General features: G+C 39.8%; 1 protein-coding gene across 2 annotated transcripts in view; it reads left to right on the top strand.

Annotated features, from left to right (window-relative positions):
- Positions 1 to 17464, top strand: part of MCTP2 (multiple C2 domains, transmembrane 2) — a 194614-nt gene that overhangs the window by 12509 nt on the left and 164641 nt on the right. For both annotated transcript variants that reach the window (XM_011957959.1, XM_011957951.1), the window contains exons 2-3: positions 6162 to 6224; positions 7412 to 7520. In XM_011957959.1, the coding sequence (XP_011813349.1) occupies positions 6162 to 6224; positions 7412 to 7520 (172 nt within the window). The remainder of the gene's footprint in view (positions 1 to 6161; positions 6225 to 7411; positions 7521 to 17464) is intronic.

Genomic DNA, 17464 nt, shown 5'->3' with positions numbered 1-17464 from the left:
GGGGAGGAATAGCATTAGGAGATATACCTAATGTAAATGATGAGTTAATGGGTGCAGCACACCAACATGGCACATGTATACATATGTAACAAACCTGCAGGTTGTGCACATGTACCCTAGAACTTAAAGTATAATAATAATAAAAAAAAGTAGCAGAGTTGGAACTGATATTTTGGATTCCAGAGCCTTGTTCTCTACCATGTACAGCTACCTCCTGGTCAGGTGAGGTGTGCTGTTTTTGTATTCTCTTGGCACAGGTGTGGTACAGTGAAAAGAGCAGCTTACCCAGGTAACTCAGAGGAAGCCCAACCCAGAGTGCTCGCCAAGGCCTAACTCTCCAGCTTTCCTGTGATGGCCATTTAGCCACCTGGCTCTGCTTTCCTCTTTGCCAATTGGGGAGACTAATGACAGCCTGTGGACTTGTTTTAAGAAGTTACAATGAGTATAAATTTTACATTAGAAAGTGCTCAGCAATGTACAAGCAACCATTTTTTAAAGTATCTCCTGTTAATAAACATGCAAAAAACTTATAGCAGGTCAGTAGACAAATATTACTGAATATGCGAAATTTTAGAGCATTTCAACAGGGATTGGTAAACTTTTGTTTTTATAAAGGGCCAGAGCTTTGTGGGCCACAGGTCTCTGTCACAACTACTCAAGATGAGGTCACATGACATTAGCCATAGACAACACAGGAACAAGTAGACAGTGGTGTATTTCAGTCAAACTTTATTTGTAAAAGCAAGCGGCGGGCTGGTTTGTCTCATGGGATGTAATTTACTGTCTGTTTTATACCATTATATACATGAGCAAGGTATATGGACACACACACACGATTCATATTTTGCTATTAGATTAGACAGTTAATATTGCAGGGTAATCACTTTTAGAGACCAGTCTTGGAGATAAGAGAGAATTAAATTTATACACCTTGATTGCATGATCCATAACCTCCTGAAAAGTGGTATAAAAAATAAGAACAGACTTGGCCTTTTGGTAGGCTCAGTTGTCTTCTGAAAACACCTTCCAGTTTTGACCTCCCATTGCCATGTAACTCTCTTTTCATTCTATCACTGTGTCCAGTTGCTGCTTCATGGTTAGTGGAGCCGTCTGATTCCTTTTGCTTATTTTGTAACTTCCTTTTTCCTCTAGGTGTTTGTGTTTGTGACTCCTGTATTCTTAAATATATGTATTCTAAAGAGACAAGATATGGGTTACAGATTAAATATGCAGTATGTATACATTTATATACTTTAATGGGGCAGTTTATAAAGAGAATTCTATTGATTTGTTCAGCCAACTTTTTACTCTTATTTAGCTTTTCTGGATGTGGGTTTATGTTTTCTTCCACTGAAATTTAAACAAACAGTGACTGCTTACATAATTTTTAATTTGGCTTCCTATGTGTGCCTCGCAGTAAGATCCTTCAGACAGCCACATGGGAGGTGATATTTGTACAGGATCACATTTAGTGTATATTGAAAGGAAAATGTTTATTCACAACAGCGTCTTGCCCTCAATCTCAAAGTCCTTGGTGACTAGAGATTTTCTTTTAACATAATTGATCTGCCATTCCAGTATCTTCCCATATCCTGCTGAATTTTACTATATTTGCATTCTTATGGATGGAAAATCCACATCTAAAGGGAATGCAAAGTATGTATTACCTTCCCACAAATTTCAGGTTAGCCAGGCAGCAGGGAAATATCAATGCAAACTTGCTTTTATTTAAAAAACACTAATGAAAAACACTTATCTGAAAGGCAATAGTAAGAGCTATGCAAGGGAAGACTAATCTCGTAATAGTGCTCATTCCAAGATGTTCAGGCTGTGTTTCTGAATGCTAGTATGTAATGAGACAATTTTGTCATATCGAGACGTATTAGCTTTGATAATATTTAAAATTATTTCTCTTCCTGAGTATGTACTTGTACAAAATTTGTTTGAAATGTTAAAATGATGCTTATTAGGTAAACAATCAATAGATAGTACATCTCTAGAATGGAATACTACTCAGCAATAAAAAAGAATGATGCAGATGACAACCTTTATGGATTCCAAATGCATTAAGTTGGGTAAAAGATTCCAGTCTCAAACATTTAAATACTGTATGATTCCAATGATATGATATTCTAGAAAAGATAAAACTATATGATGAAAATATACAGTTACTTGCCATGGGTCTAGAGTTGGAAGATTTGACTACAGATGGGGTTCAAAGTGGGATAGCACAGAGGAATTTTTTGGGTGGTAGAACTGTTCTATATTCTGATTGTGGTGGGGGTTATACAAATATATACAGGTGTTTAAAACTATGGCAATGTACACGTGGAAAATGTCAATTTTACAGTGTGTTAATTTTTTTAAGTAAATTTTTTTTGAGAAAGGCCAAGCACAGTAGCTCATATCGGTAATCCTAGTGCTTTGTGGGAGGCCAAGGTGGGAAGATGGCTTAAGGCCAGGAGATAGAGACCAGCCTGGGCTGGTGTGTGACAATTTTGGTGGCTGTGGGAAGGCATCTCTACAAAAATAAATTTTGTAATAAAATTTATAAAATAAATTATTTTATAAAATATTTTATAACATAACGTATAATACTATAAAATATATCTATTTTACAATTTTTATATTCTAAAATATTTATGAAGTAAAACAAAACTTAGCCAAGTGTGATGGTGTGCACTTGTAATCTCAGCTACTCAGGAGGCTGAGGCAGGAGGATGGCTTAAAGTCCCAGGAGGTCGAAGCTGCAGTGAGCTATGAACATGTCAATGTACTCCAGCCTGGGTGATAGAGGGAGAACTTGTCTCTAAAAAAAAAAGAAAACAAAAAATAAAACAAAACCTCAAAACAAAGAAAGGCAACCCACAGTATTTGGTTACATTTATAGGGAACTTTTTAAAATTTTTTTCTTGAGATGGAGTTTCACTCTCTTGCGCAGCGTGGAGTACAGTGGTATGATCTTGGCTTACTGCAACCTCCGCCTCCTGGGTTCAGGTGACTCTCCTGCCTCAGCCTCCAGAGAAACTGGGATTACAGGTGCACACCACCACACCTGGATAATTTTTGTATTTTTATTAGAGATGGGGGGTGGTTTGCCACGTTGGCCAGGCTGGTCTCAAACTCCTGACCTCAGGTGATCCACCCACCTTGGCCTCCCAAAGTGTTGGGATTACAGGCATGAGCCTCTACAACCTAGGGAACATTTTAAAAAAATCTAATAATAGTGGTATTCTGGGGTATTCCTGATGAAATAAATATTAATTTTGCTCTTCTTAATGAAAAAGTAAGTTACTGATGTAGTTGCTAGGTTTACAAAACAGGTGAAAATAATGCAACTTCTACTCAATGAGTAATACCATAGGCACTATGCAAGAGTGTGGGCGAATATCCAAAGTTATGTGTCCCCCAGCGGCTGTAACTCCATCCTCCTGTGCATATGGAACATTTTGCTGTTCTTTATGGTAATCACTTTCCTATCTTGGTGTTTATATATGGTGTGTGACAGTTATGGTGGCTGTGGGAACCATAACTTTAAGTTCTGTGACTTTTCTGTGAGTAAAACCAGCCATAATGTTGAATTAATGTCATTCCTCACATTGAATTTCCTTGTTGTTATAAGTGGAAGACTTATCACATATTTGAATAAAAGCTCCGTTTTCATTTTTGATAGCACGTTAATGACGGTGGTTAGGTGGATTAATTTTGTCATTTAATTAACATCGTCATTCAGTACAGTGAGACCAACTTGGGAGAATATATATGGTCCAGTCTGAGGGGTGATATGGTTTAATCATACCTCTGTTCTCTCGTCCACTTGAAAGTAGAAGATACAAGACCATCATTATCCTTGGCTAATGACATAACACTTTAATCAAAAGTGTTATTATCCACTTCAGTAGATCCCAGTAGTTTTGTGGAATTATCTTCAAAATGGGATTGGTTAAGTGGAACATTGATTCAATTAATAGAACTGGAGACTATAGCATGTGATTTTCAGGCTTCAGAGCATCAGCACCAGTTACTCTTGGCTCTGCATGTGAAGGCATGGTTATTGGTACCAGAAATCAGACAGAATGATTGCATTTGATTGCATTTCTGGGAAATGATACTGTATGATATAAAACATATAGAAATCTATTGATATTGGGAAAGTCAGTAAGTTGAATAAGGTTCTGATTATTGCCATCAAGTGGACTTCAGAGAGTACTGCCCAACTCACCTGGGGGTCCTTTTATACATAACACGTGCAGGAGACACCAAGAACCAAAGGAGAGGTTTTTTGGCAAAGGACTTGTGGCCTCTTTTCTTGTCCATCATCAAGCCACATTGAGAGTTAGGGCTGTTTTCCTGCCTAGGCCGTGGTGGTACTTCCTGGGTCAGAGGCATATAGTGGCTAAAGTGCCAGGGTCCTAGAGAAAGCCTGTGTCTGAAATCACTCTTGGTCCTGTGTGAATTAACCTGAACTGAACACAATGTATTCACAGTCTAGGGACATTAAACCTGGGACCGATGGGGAAACAGGCAAGGGTAAGAATCACAGATTACAAGAACCTCAGGGCCTCTGTTTGTCCTAGCCCCAGGAGGCTCCATGCCTTCTTATGCTCAGGGCTCGTTTCTGCCCAGTTGCAGCCTTTCTCGATGTCACTGCATGCAGCGGCAGTGGGCCAGAAAGCCCATCCTTGTTTGTAGCTCCTCACCATCTCGTGGGTGTTGAAGATTTGCCCCCCCGGTCTGGATGTTTTGTTGCTTCTTGAGGCTCCACTTGGAGAGAGCGAATGTGTGTCTTGGAAGGTAGCCTGCCATCAAGCTGGATCTCTGAGTCATGTCCAGGTGGTTACTGGTGGTCATTGTGCATGGAAAGGACTAATATCATCAGTGCCCCTACCTCCAGTGGCTCATGGTTTCCTAAGCAGTGTCTCCAGGGCTGCCTCTCATCTCCTAATTGGCCCATAGCAATGAAGTTATCCAGTCATCTTTGGAGGGGAAATTCCTATGTTTTTCATTGACACAGTCAGTCCTGGCTAATGTGCCAAACAGGAACATCCTCAAATTGCTGGGAGGCCATTTGCTCATGTCCCCTCCACTCTGCCTCTCATTGCAGGCAGCTGTCCTCACATTCAGCCCAGAAACTCTGTTAAAGTTCCAGAAACAGACAAAATCTCCTTTGTGCATATAAAAGCTGATACAACTGAGGAATCTATGCCCCATACTAACTACTGCATGATGCAGGTGTCATCGCCCTGTTTACTCATTTCCGGGGTATGAGAAGCATTTTAAAATTGGGAAACGTAGGTGCTGGGCACGGTGGCTCACGCCTGTAATCCCAGAACTTTGGGAGGGCGAGGCAGGCAGATCACGAGATCAGGAGTCTGAGACCAGCCTGGCCAATATGGTGAAACCTTATCTCTATTAAAAATATAAAAATTATCTAGGTGTTGTTATGGGTGCCTGTAATCCCAGCTACTCGGGATGCTGAGGCAGGAGAATGGCATGAACCTGGGAGGTGGAGGTTGCAGTGAGCTGAGATCATGCCATTGTACTCCAGCCTGGGTGACAGAGTGAGACTCTGTCTTAAAAAAACAAAACAAAACAAAACAAAAAACTGGGAAACATAGACACCTCTCATTCTGAGGTCATCTGTTCAGAATTTGCATTTCCCAGTTTTGGTTTGGTGATTGAGCAGTTTGCTAGCCCCATGAAGGCATGGCTTGAGGAGGGTCTCTCAGATCGCACTTTGAAATGTTTCCTTCCTAACAGACATGCTCAGTTCTCAGGATCCTGAGCTGCGCCGTTTCACATCAGAGGCTGGGAGCCAGGCTAGCCCACTTGGGAGGGATCTGGCACAGTGGCTCTGCTGCCCCACTGCTTTCCCTGGGAACAGTTATTTGCATGCTAAACACCTGAGTGAACTAGGGATGCCAGTGCCCCAGCAGGTGCGTGCAGTTCCTCTTATCCAGTGACTTAGGCAGCAGAGGACACAGCTGGATTGACACCTCTGAATCCACGTCTCCTTGCCACACAAACAGGAAGGCAGCCCTCACTGAAGCTGCATATGCAAATATCAGATTTCCAAAGGGAAAGACCTGATAGAGGATATCTTCCTGAGTTGGTATTAATTTGCTTTTATAAAGCAGATTTTTTTTTCTTTTTCTTTGCAGAAGCTATGTGGAAGCAGTGACCTGAATGCTTCTATGACATCTCAGCATTTTGAAGAACAATCTGTGAGTGGCATTCCTTAAAAAGAAACATTAAATGTTATAGATATTTCTCATCAAATGTTTGTGTTTGTATTTCTTTGCCTCTTTTATTGCTAAAAAAAAAAAAAAAAAAAATGCCAAACCGTATCCACTTACAAAAACAGGCCTTGCAAATTTTGTCTGGAGGAGATTAATTCACTGTCTATTGATTAGTCAGACTGGGATAGATTCTTCTAAAAATACAGAGTACCTATGAAATTGAGTGAGATAGTAAGGGAGATAAAGCCATTCTGAAGTGCTTTGAAGCTTTCAAAAGAAGGCTGTCAAGGGTGGCTTAGCCACAAGATCGATTAATTGAATGTCCAATAAATGAATGATAAATGATCTTATCTGCCCTTTCCCTTTAAGGACAGTCAAAAGTTTGAAATGGCTCAAAAATTTAATTGGGCTCATGTAATAAATATTCAAAAACAGACTTGAATTCTACAATATGGCCTGCAGGAGTTGATGCATTTCTGGAGGAGGAAGTGACTGAGTTGCAGGGAGGTGAGACTGTGGGGATTAGAGTAACAGACGCTAAGAGTGGGTGCCAGAGAATGAAAAAGAAGGGCAGAAAAGCCAGGAGAGCACTGGACAGAGACAATGTCCCTTGGGGACCCAGGGAAGGAGCATGTGTCAGGTGGACATGTGGGCTTGCGGGGGGATCAGCTGAGTGCCCAGAACTGAAATTTTACTGCACGTGGAGGAGGTCTACAGAGGTGATGGGGGTTGGTGGGAAGAGTGGAGAACACGACGGGGCATTTTACATCTGAACTCAGAAGTCGGGGCACATGTTCTTGGGAACCAGCCCTGCAGCGGCACTTCTTCCTCCTGTTGCCTCTCTTGGGACTGTACCCTGAGTTTTATAACAAGGAATCCTGCAGTAATTTAATGAGGGTATTTCAGAGGTTGGTTATCTCATTCTTGGAAGGTTAACCTTGCAAAGATGTAATCATATTTGCTTCTGAATTCTGATAAAATCCCACTGGGGAACAATGTAAGGGACTTGTTAATAAAGCAGGGTAACCGAGTTGTCGTGAGGAGAAGTTGGGGATGACAGTTGATCTTCATAGTGGCCCTTCTTTTTTCCCTCCAAAATTAAGAAGTATTTCTGAAATTCTCTTGCTTGGGCCCAAGACATACTGTCTTAACTGCCTTCTCCATCTATGCAGGTACCGGGGGAAGCCAGCGATGGCTTGAGTAACCTCCCCAGCCCTTTTGCGTACCTCCTCACCATACACCTGAAGGAAGGCCGGAACCTGGTTGTCCGAGATCGCTGTGGTAAGACCTGGGTCTGTTATAGTGGATGCAGCCTGGAAACTTCTTTCTCTCTGTCCTTGTATCAATATTGTCAGTCAGGCTTTGACAACACAACATGGTTTAGGATAGACAGTAGCTCAAATCTAAGTCTCTCCAGGTATAAGACATTTGCAGTGAATTATTTAAACACACTAAGCCTTACTATTCTTTTTGATTATTAAGTGATACTATATAATGATACTAATAATCACATGAAGTTGTTTTAGAATGGAATGAGATAACTCTGATAGCATTATGCCTGGCATATAGCAACTGTTCAAGAAAATGTTTCCTCAATCCTACTTTAATTATTCATGAGAAAAATGTGAGCCCATCCTTAGTATAAGGTCATCAGATGTACACATTGACAGAAATGCCTTTGAAACTACCTGCCTTCTGCTTGAAATCTCACTGGACTCCCTCTAATAGCTAGTGTCTGCCTGTGATTGTTTTATTTACCTTTTACAAGCCTCTGTACCTAGCCATAAATGTATACCTGTGTATTTTTAAATTAAGATGGGTCTACAATGTCCATATTGTTCTGCAATGAACTTTTTTTAAAAAATGTACAGGTCTTCAAAATTGACCATGCTTTTCCATGTACCTATATTGCCTTTATTTTAAATACTACATTTATTCCATAGTATGATGTTTTACTTATCTGTTTCTCTACTGATGGTAGCTGTTTTTTTCCTTCTGTCTCTGTACTATAAATGATGCTGTAATGAACATATCATATATGCTTCTGTGCACAGATAAGGCTAGACCTTATATTAAAATGGCATGTGTTTAAGAGCAGACAGTGGAGCCAGACTGCCTGGGCTCAGATCTTGGTGTCTCTGTTCGTTGCTGTTTGATGTGAGAAGTGTTGCTTGACCACTTGATGCCTTGGGTTGTTCATTTGTAAAATGGATAATAAGGTTAACCTACCTAATAGGCTATTGGGAAGGTGGCAGGCATTAACTTATATAATGTCTAGTGTTCAATTGAGTTTTTCTTCTAAATTTTTCTAATTCTTCATAATTTTCAGCATTGACATTTGTTACGTGTTGCAAATATTTTTCTCCCAGTCTGTTGCTTATCCTTAATCGTATGACCTCTTTTTTGTCCTTCAGAAGTTTTTCATTTCATTGTAGGCAAATATGTCTGTTTTTTCTTTATGATCTTTATGCATTCATTTGGTTTAGTAGTTAAGGCCCTTTTATTCTAAAGAGTTCTTTTTCTTGCTTTGGTTCTTAGACAGTTTCTCCTGGTCCTTCTCTATTGTGTTTTGGAACATCTTTTCAATAAAGGAAGGGTCTGTTGACTCTTTGATCTGTCTTCCGTGTCTCTTAGGTTTTCTTTTTAATTTTTCCCGTGACTTTTTCCTCTCGGGAAGAATTCTTCAGCTTGATATTCAGCCTTCTCATTTTCTTGTCAGTTGTTTACATTGTACTCTTCTGTTTACCAATTATGGTTTTCATTTTTATAACCTGTTTTGTTTGATGATCCCATCTCTTTTTGAGAATAGTAAGTATTCATTTAAAATATCCTGCTTGCTTGTCCTCTTGGATAATATCCTCTTGGATGTCAGTTTAATGTATTGACTGTCTCTCATTTAGGACGTTATTTTCTTTTACCTGTTTGATTCTCTGAAGCGGGTTGCTTATCATTTTTATTGTGTGTTTCTGTTCCCCCATCTGTGGATGTTATTTTTGCTTACTGTGTCCTGCAATCAGTGATGATGAGGAGACCTCGGCATGCTGCAGGACAGGGTGAGCCGGTAGTTCAGGCTGGGTTCTTCCCATTGCTCCTGGTTATCACCTGCCACTTAAAGCTTTTCTGTCTGCATACGCCTGTGCTATCTGCTTCTGCTTATCTTCAGATGCCTTTGCTGGACATTGCTCAGCCTCAAGGCATAGGACAGTGTTGGCCCATCCAGCTCTCTTTTTGTACTGAACCCACCAGTCACACTGAGTTGCACTGGCCATCTTACCTGCTGCCTCCAAGCCTGGAGCATTCCTGGCTCACCTGCCACACACCCTTCCACCCTCCTACCCTCCCACTCCACCACTACCCGGAAACATCTTTGCTATGACTCTTTACTGCTCATGTCTCTGGATATGGCTTCTTCCATGAACTGATCTCACCTGGCTTTCATCTTTCAGAACTGGATGAAGTATGGCCTTTTATTCCTGAATCAGAATTTCTCTTCTCTCTCTCTTGCTCATGTTTTTTCAGATGTAGCATTTTAAAATAGTGAAGAAATTATTGCCTACTTGTTGGTAAATAGTTTTTTTAAATCAAAATCATACTTTCTGTATCAAGTGTGTCCTTTCTCATTTCTATTATTATTATAAATGTATCTATGTTTACAGCTGCATCTCTTATGTTCTTTTTAATGGTTTGGGGCAGATAGCATTTGATGCCTGAAATAATATCTAAAAGATGTAGTCATAAACCAATGTGAGGGGGCTTCCCACAAATATCCTGATTCTCGTCCCGATGTGACATAGTGTCCAGTGGTTACTTCTGTCAAAAATGATTGTTATCAAATTCATTTTGTGACAGTTTCTCTGGTGATCAGAAGAGTGTTCTAGAGAGTGTGTTTTTTACATTACTAGGAAGAAAATGTTCTCAAGCTACATGTCCTGTTTTAAATTTATGGAATTTCTTCTTATTTATTTATTTATTTATTTTTTAGACGGAGTCTAGCTCTGTCGCCAGGCTGGAGGGCAATGGTGCAATCTCAGCTCACTGCAACCTCTGCCTCCCTGGTTCAAGCGATTCTTCTGCCTCAGCCTCCCGAATAGCTGGGATTACAGGCATGCACCACCATGTCCAGCTAATTTTTGTATTTTTAGTAGAGATGGGGTTTCACCAGGCTGGTCTCGAACTCCTGACCTTGTGATCTGCCCACCTCAACCTCCCAAAGTGCTGGGATTACAGGCGTGAGCCACCATGCCCTGCCAATAGTTTTTAAGTTTCGGGACATATACAGGTTCTGGACCTCTTCTGTGGGCCAACTACTCCTTTTCTAGCTTTCTCCATTTTTTTTTTTTTTTGTTCTTTCTCCCTCACTGGTGTCAGGCAATACTATACTTCTCTATCAAACTGATGCAGTTACAGCAGATTCCTAGCAGATGGTCAGTGCACTGATTAGATGATGAAGTCATTGCACACATCAGAAAATGATACAATAGGGCTTATGTGCACTTGCTCCATATCTTGCTGTTTGAAGGCCATAGGCTGTAACCCCAGCCGTTGTCATCTCTCTCTGCAGAATTTATCACAGTTAAAACATGTGAGAATTTGGCTTTTATTTTGTGCAAACCTAATATAATCCAAGTGTAAATACCCAATAAGGAGTCTAGGTCATAAACTGTGCTGTTTCAGTCCTTACTTCTTTTGAAAGCAGTAGTAATTGTTCTTGTTTATTTTTTCTTTCATTTTGGGGAACACTTTATCATTATCTATTAAGAAAATACCCCACTCTTTCAACAAGTTCACTTTTTATACCTTGGGGATATATAGTATGCCTTCCTATATTATTACTATGTTAATTTCTACTTGATTATCACAAGTATTAAATTAGTGATGAAGATGTGATCTTGAGCCTGCTCAGGGCAAGACAGCATTTGAGGGTCTACTGTGGGTTCAAGAAGGGTCCTCATTACTAATACAGGTGCTCCCTCACTCCTGCCTCCTTGGCCTAGGAACAGCGTCACTTAGCAATGTAGCATTATTTTCTACGAAACCTGACCAAGACTCAGAATTTTTATCTAACACAATCCTTTGGACCAATAGTTCTCAAAATTGAGTGAGCCTCAGAAGAATCAACTAATGAAAATGCACATCTCTGAGCCCCACACACAGATTCTCTGATTCATTGTGTGGGGCCAGGGAATTTGCATTTCTAACAAGTTCCCAGGTGAGGCTGATGCTGCTGGCCCAGGAACCACACATTGAGAACCTTTGCTCTAGGCAGTCCCTGTCACAGCTGGATGTTGGCAGATGAGAAGAAACCCATGCTTCTCCTTACAGGTAGAGTTTCAATTCTTGATTATGTTAGCCACGACATTGTATTTTCCTGGAGCTTGTTCTCATTACCTGTTTGCTGTCCATCACTGATCTCAGCTTTACTTAATTTTTGTATTCTTGGAATATAATTTAATTTAGTATTAACCCAATTAAAATAATTAGGTTCAAGAAACTGTGTGATATGCTAAAGTACTAACTATAAAATCTTTTTGGCTTATCTATGCATTTACAATATTTAGGCTTTCTAACATGTTCTCCAGTTCTGTAGATACTAAACCAATAGCTTATTGTTGCAATAGGAAGTATTGCAACAATACAGACTCAGATGGCACTTCTCCTATGTAGTCTTTTATGTTTTTCACAGGCATAAGCTCTCTCTCACCTCAATCATATACAGATTTTACCTTTATAAAACATACACCTTTATCCTTAATTGGGTAAATGACTGATCCGCCCTATTACAATCTTAGTGCTATATTAGGAGGAAGAATAGTTTATTAATCTTTGCATGCCCTCCTGTGATATACCTGATGGTTTATACACAGAATATTTTTAATTAACTTTAGTTCTTCATTGAAGAAATCCAACTTCAGTGCTGGACTTAAGGAGCATTGAGGCCTATTATAAAAGGAAAAATATCTTTGCAGAATGAACAGGATTTAGTCACTTACTCCCTTATTCAACAAGCATGTCTTGGGTTTCCTCAGTGAAATGAGCACTACACTGGTACTCTTCTGGGACTTCGTGATCAAAGTCAGCAAAAAGGATTTATATGATTTCCGAGATAAAAGACGACTTTCATACGGATCACCTGGTCCAGCTGCTGATTTAATGGAAGCTTTAATTCAGGAAATAGAAGCACAAAAATTAAATGACTTGTCGAAGGTCACACTGGGAGGCAAGATTCAGGGCAGATAGGGTGGTTCAGTGGGACAAGAAGAGGATTTGGATTTGGTCTACTACTTGGCTTTGTGACCTCACTGTACAACTTACATAACCTCTCTAAAATGGGTGTGATATGACTTGCCTTCTAATGTGATTGTAAGGACTGAAAAAAGTAAAACACTACGGATGAGGCTGGGGGACAGAATGTTAGGTAAAATAAATCAGTCACAAAAAGACAAATATCCCATGTTCTCACTCATGTGTGAGCTAGAAAGTTGATCCATGGAAGTAGAGAGGAGAATGCTTACTACCAGAGGGTGGGAAGGGTGGGAACGGGGGAAGCGAAGAAGGATTGGTTATGGGGTACAAAAATACAGTTAGAATAAGTTATAGTGTTCAATGGCTCGGTAGGGTGACTCTAGTTAATAATAATCTATTGTATATTTCAAAATAGAAGATTTGGCATGATGTGTTTGAGGTGATGCATATTTCAATTATGCTGATTTGATCATTACACATTGTATGCATGTATCAAAATATTACATGTACCCCATAAATATGTACTATTATTATGTATTAATAAAGAAGTATAGATGACATAGTGGCCTTCATGTAGAAAATAGGCAATAGATATATTGTTATAGTAATTAATGAATAATCATAATGAAAGTTGGCCATGTTCTTGACTCCCATCACAGAGCTCATTGCTGTGTTCCATGTCAGCTCCTCCATCATTGCACTTGGACGCTTGGTCCTTAACTTGTGTCAGTTTGCCATTTTCTCTGTGCTCTCTCTATGATCTGTCTTCAGTGTAGGGTTTTTAAAATACAGCTCATCAATAAACAATGCAGGAGGTTAGGGTTGCCAACCCCTCATGCAGTCAGACATACACATATAACTTTTGAATTCCCCAAAACACAACTGCTAATGTCCTACTCTTCACCGGAAGCCTTACTGATAACATAAACCGCCCATTGGCACGTATTTTGTATATGTGTTTTGTACTGTATTCTTATAATAAGGTAAGCTAGAGAAAAAGTGTTAAGAAAATCGTAAAAGGGAGAAAATAGATTTACTATTCGTTAAGTCAAAGTGGATCATCATAAAAGCCTTCACCCCTATTGTCTTCACATCCAGCTGGCTGAGGAGGAGGTGAAAGACCAGGGTTTGGTCTTGCTGTCTGAGGAGTTGCAGAAGAGGAAGAAAATCCTGTATAAGTGAACCCTTGCAGTTGTTCAAACTCATGTTGTTAAGAGTCAACTGTATTTTATTTTCCTGTGTGGAATCATGCATTTAATTTTAAGTAAAAAATACACAGATCTAATTAATCACATTTTTTTTATTATGACAGAGGCTCCTTCAAAGGTATTCAAATGTGTTGCAAGCTTGATCATGGAGGAGCAGTAGCTTCAAGGCCTTTAATTCCAATTGCACAGTCTCTGTTTTTGAATTTTTTTTTTTTTTTTTTTTTTTAGGGAGAAAAACTATTTTTGCCGAATCACTCTTTGCTAAGGAAGGAGTTCTGCATTTTCTTTGGATTGTTACATAATCATTACTGTCTATGTTACTTTCTGACTGGAACATGGATTAGTAAACTTTTTATGGCTTTGTGGGCTATAAGTGAAAATTAACTCTTGACATACTGAGAAAGCAGCCATATACAATAAACAAATGAACATAGTTGTTTTCCAATAAATATTTATTTACAAAAACAGGCAGTGGTCTGGATTTAACTGATGGGCCAAAGTTTGTTGACCTCTGTCTAGAATATCATGGTCTGGTTTTTGGATTCTTGCTTTTAAAAACTGCTCTAAGAACATTATCTACAACAAAGATGGTATAATCTAATTAGGCAGTCATCAAGAGTTGAGGCTAATGCTTTCAGCAGAAGTGTCTTGGAAATACGACATGAAATAATGCAGAAAAATCTAGAGATGTTGAGTAATAAAAAGTCATTTTCTTGCTATTTAACTGAGCAGCGGAGTGGAAGAATATGGTATCTCTCTTAGGAAAAGACAGCTACAAACCCCAAGAAAGGGTATTAAAAAGTGCTTAGAGGGTTTGTGATTGAGCATAGGAAGTTTTCAGTGACTTTGCCCATGAGGAAACACATACAGAAGAGGACTCTCAGATACCAGAGTTCCCTGTCTCTGCTGTGATGCCATCAGCCAGAGTCTGGGAAATAGGCTTCACTGGCATAAAGAGCTGTGAGGTTTTATCTGAATCACTCCCTTCCCTGGTTCAGACACAGAGCTGGTTTGTTAAGCAGGCTATCAAGGCGAGATTTTTGAGCTTTTTTGGGGAGTTTTGGTGAAGATTGCTAAACTACACAATTGTTAATTATTCTTTAGAAAGACTCATGAGGAAGTCTGGCTTCAGAACAATGGACAGATTTAGCAATGGTATCCGGAAAGGGGTAATGTTGTGTAGTTGCCACCAGGACACCTCAGGGTCTTTAGCTGTCCACCTCTCTGTGTGTCTGTGTGTGCATACTTAAAAAACCAAAAACCTATGGGTAATTAAAAATGAAGTTGGTGGGAGACTAAGAACTCCCTGTCTTAAGCATGCTTAATACCCATGAATAATCATGGACACAGAAGACTATCATGGGAGGCTGAGAAGTTTGGGTTAGGTAGCTCTGGAAGTGTGGCCACATTTAGATGATTGTTCCTTGCAGGTGGTTTTCCAGTTCTTCAAGAATTTCCTATGAATCTTTGGCATGTGGGCCTTCAGCCTTGACAAGACTAGGTCTGGTATTGGGGAGCTCAGGAGTAAACTAAGCAGCGCTGTTATTATTACTGTTATTATTTCTTGTTGGATGATTTTGGCTCTGTAGTGGTCTAAGAACGAGTCTTACTCAGATGCTGTCAACGATCCAGGCGTGTCATTGAGCTCACCTTCGTTAGCAATCCCCGGAAGAGGAATGGCCGCCATCTTCCTGCCTCTCGTCTGTCTCAGCCATTGCCTGTGTGTTGTGTTCATCTGACCCTCCCTTTCCCCTCTTCTATTTCTCTCATCTTTCTTTGCTCGTTCTACTCTCCTTTTCTTCATGCAAACGTTTTCCTTTTATTTCCTTATATTCCCCTTTTCCTTGCTGTCATTTTCCAGGATGTTATACAAGATGTATCGTTTTTGACCAAATAGGACTTACACTTGTTTTAACTTCTTGATCTGAGTAGCTCTTGGCAGTCTTAAACTTTGAGATTGGTAAAGCAGAAGAAATATGTGAGCAATCGCTTTTAATTCCAACTGCTTCATGATTTGGTTGATGCGTGGAGGAAATTGAACCCTGGGTCAGTTTCCCATCAGAAGGAACGTGGCCGAGAAGGAGTTGTTCTGGCATCTTAGAGCTAGTGCTATGCTCCAGGCCGGGCTTGAACTTTAGCCTTGTGATATGGGCAGGTCTCTCGTCCTGTGCAAAATGCTCAGCTTATACTCTGTTGGCTCCTAGAACACGAATAGGTGGAAAACAATAGCCCCCGTACTAAAACCCTATGTTTTTCTGTAATGTTAGGCAGTTGTAGTTTACCTCTGTGGGCTGAGGGAATACTGTGTTGCTGGTGCCCTCTTGTGGCCACTCTGCAGTGTTGCAAAAGTAAAAGAAAAGACCGTTGAAGTTCGCTGTCACATTACTAGGGCCATGAGCATTACCACTTCAGCTGTCAGTTGAGGTTTAATGGTTTTCTTTTTTGATGCAAGTTTTAGTGGATGAAAATTCATAAACACTCATTCAGAAAACTGCTCTCTTTCTCAATTTCCAGCACAGGTAGATATCTGACGATCGTTTTTAGAGCAATGGCAGCTTTATTTGCAGATAATGGAAAAAAATGTACTACGTAAGTCATGTTCGTATTTAAAAGGAGTAGTTCAGAGAAAAACTTTAAAGATCTCTTGATACTGTGAAAATTGTGCTATGTAATCGGTGTTACACAGCAAAATTTTTAATATTAAATAATTATTATTGTTATTATATTATTGTTGTTTAATAAATTACTAAATTGTTACCAAAAAGTTCAAAAAGTTAAAATGACTGATTTAAGTCCCGGTTTTCTTTTACTATTTAGCAGGCTAATTTTTATGATGTTGCTAGAACTCTATTGTATACTGAGCAGCGGTATAACTTCCCAACAGGTGTGTTCTGAATGGGATGTACTGAAGTATTCATTCTGGTAGCCCTCTGGGCACCTCTGTTAGGCTTGGGCCAGCCCCTCAGCAGTCTCTTCCGTAAACTCTGCTGTGCCCTACAGACATCATTTTCTTTTTGTGCCATGATGTGATGTGTTGAAGAGTGCTGGATGGTGGGTGAGAGTCATGCATAGGCTTTAGACGTGGACCACCAGAGTTTGGATTCTAGCTCAGACATGGTCTAGCCATGAGCCTGCTAGGCTTATGGTACAATTAACCTGGTGTGTGTGCTTGTGAAGACTTGGTGGTGGTGGTGAGGCGGGGTTGTGGGGTGAGTGGAGCTGAAACGGTAATATGCAATAAATATTAGCTATTATTATGGCCGTATGAATTGTCATAATTATTCTTGGAATAGTTATTCTAGTTTGGGTTTTGCTTTTGCATTTTGCCTGTGGGAACAGGAATGACTTTGTAATTTTTCCCATCATTTTTATTGTAGGCCTATCTTCCCAGTTTCCTCATCAACTTTTGAATCTTTTGTGTATCTTTTACTTCTTTTGAGATAGATGTTCCTCCCCCTGCCACCACCACCACCTCTAACCTGGGTGGTGTGAGGGTTGTGAAAGGTGCTTTCTGAGGTCAGGTCTTATTTTCTGTGAAACAGGAGAAATGAGAGACTCTTTTAAAAGGCACTTTATTTGAATAAAGACTGTCATGGATTGAGATTTTATTTTCCCCGTTATAAATTTGACCTAGAAAATGCCCCTTCAGATATTATAGTGACCGACATGAGTAAAACTGGCGTTGATGAAGGCACACCCCTAGGCCTTACCGAAATTCTGAACATTACTCCATTGCCCTAATTTTTTTTTTTTTTTTTTGAGATGGAGTCTTGG

This window comes from Colobus angolensis, unplaced genomic scaffold (assembly GCF_000951035.1).
Source record: "Colobus angolensis palliatus isolate OR3802 unplaced genomic scaffold, Cang.pa_1.0 Scaffold112, whole genome shotgun sequence".
Lineage (NCBI taxonomy): Eukaryota > Metazoa > Chordata > Mammalia > Primates > Cercopithecidae > Colobus > Colobus angolensis.
The sequence above is the reverse complement of the archived record's forward strand: the minus strand, read 5'-3'. Positions and strand labels throughout refer to the sequence as shown.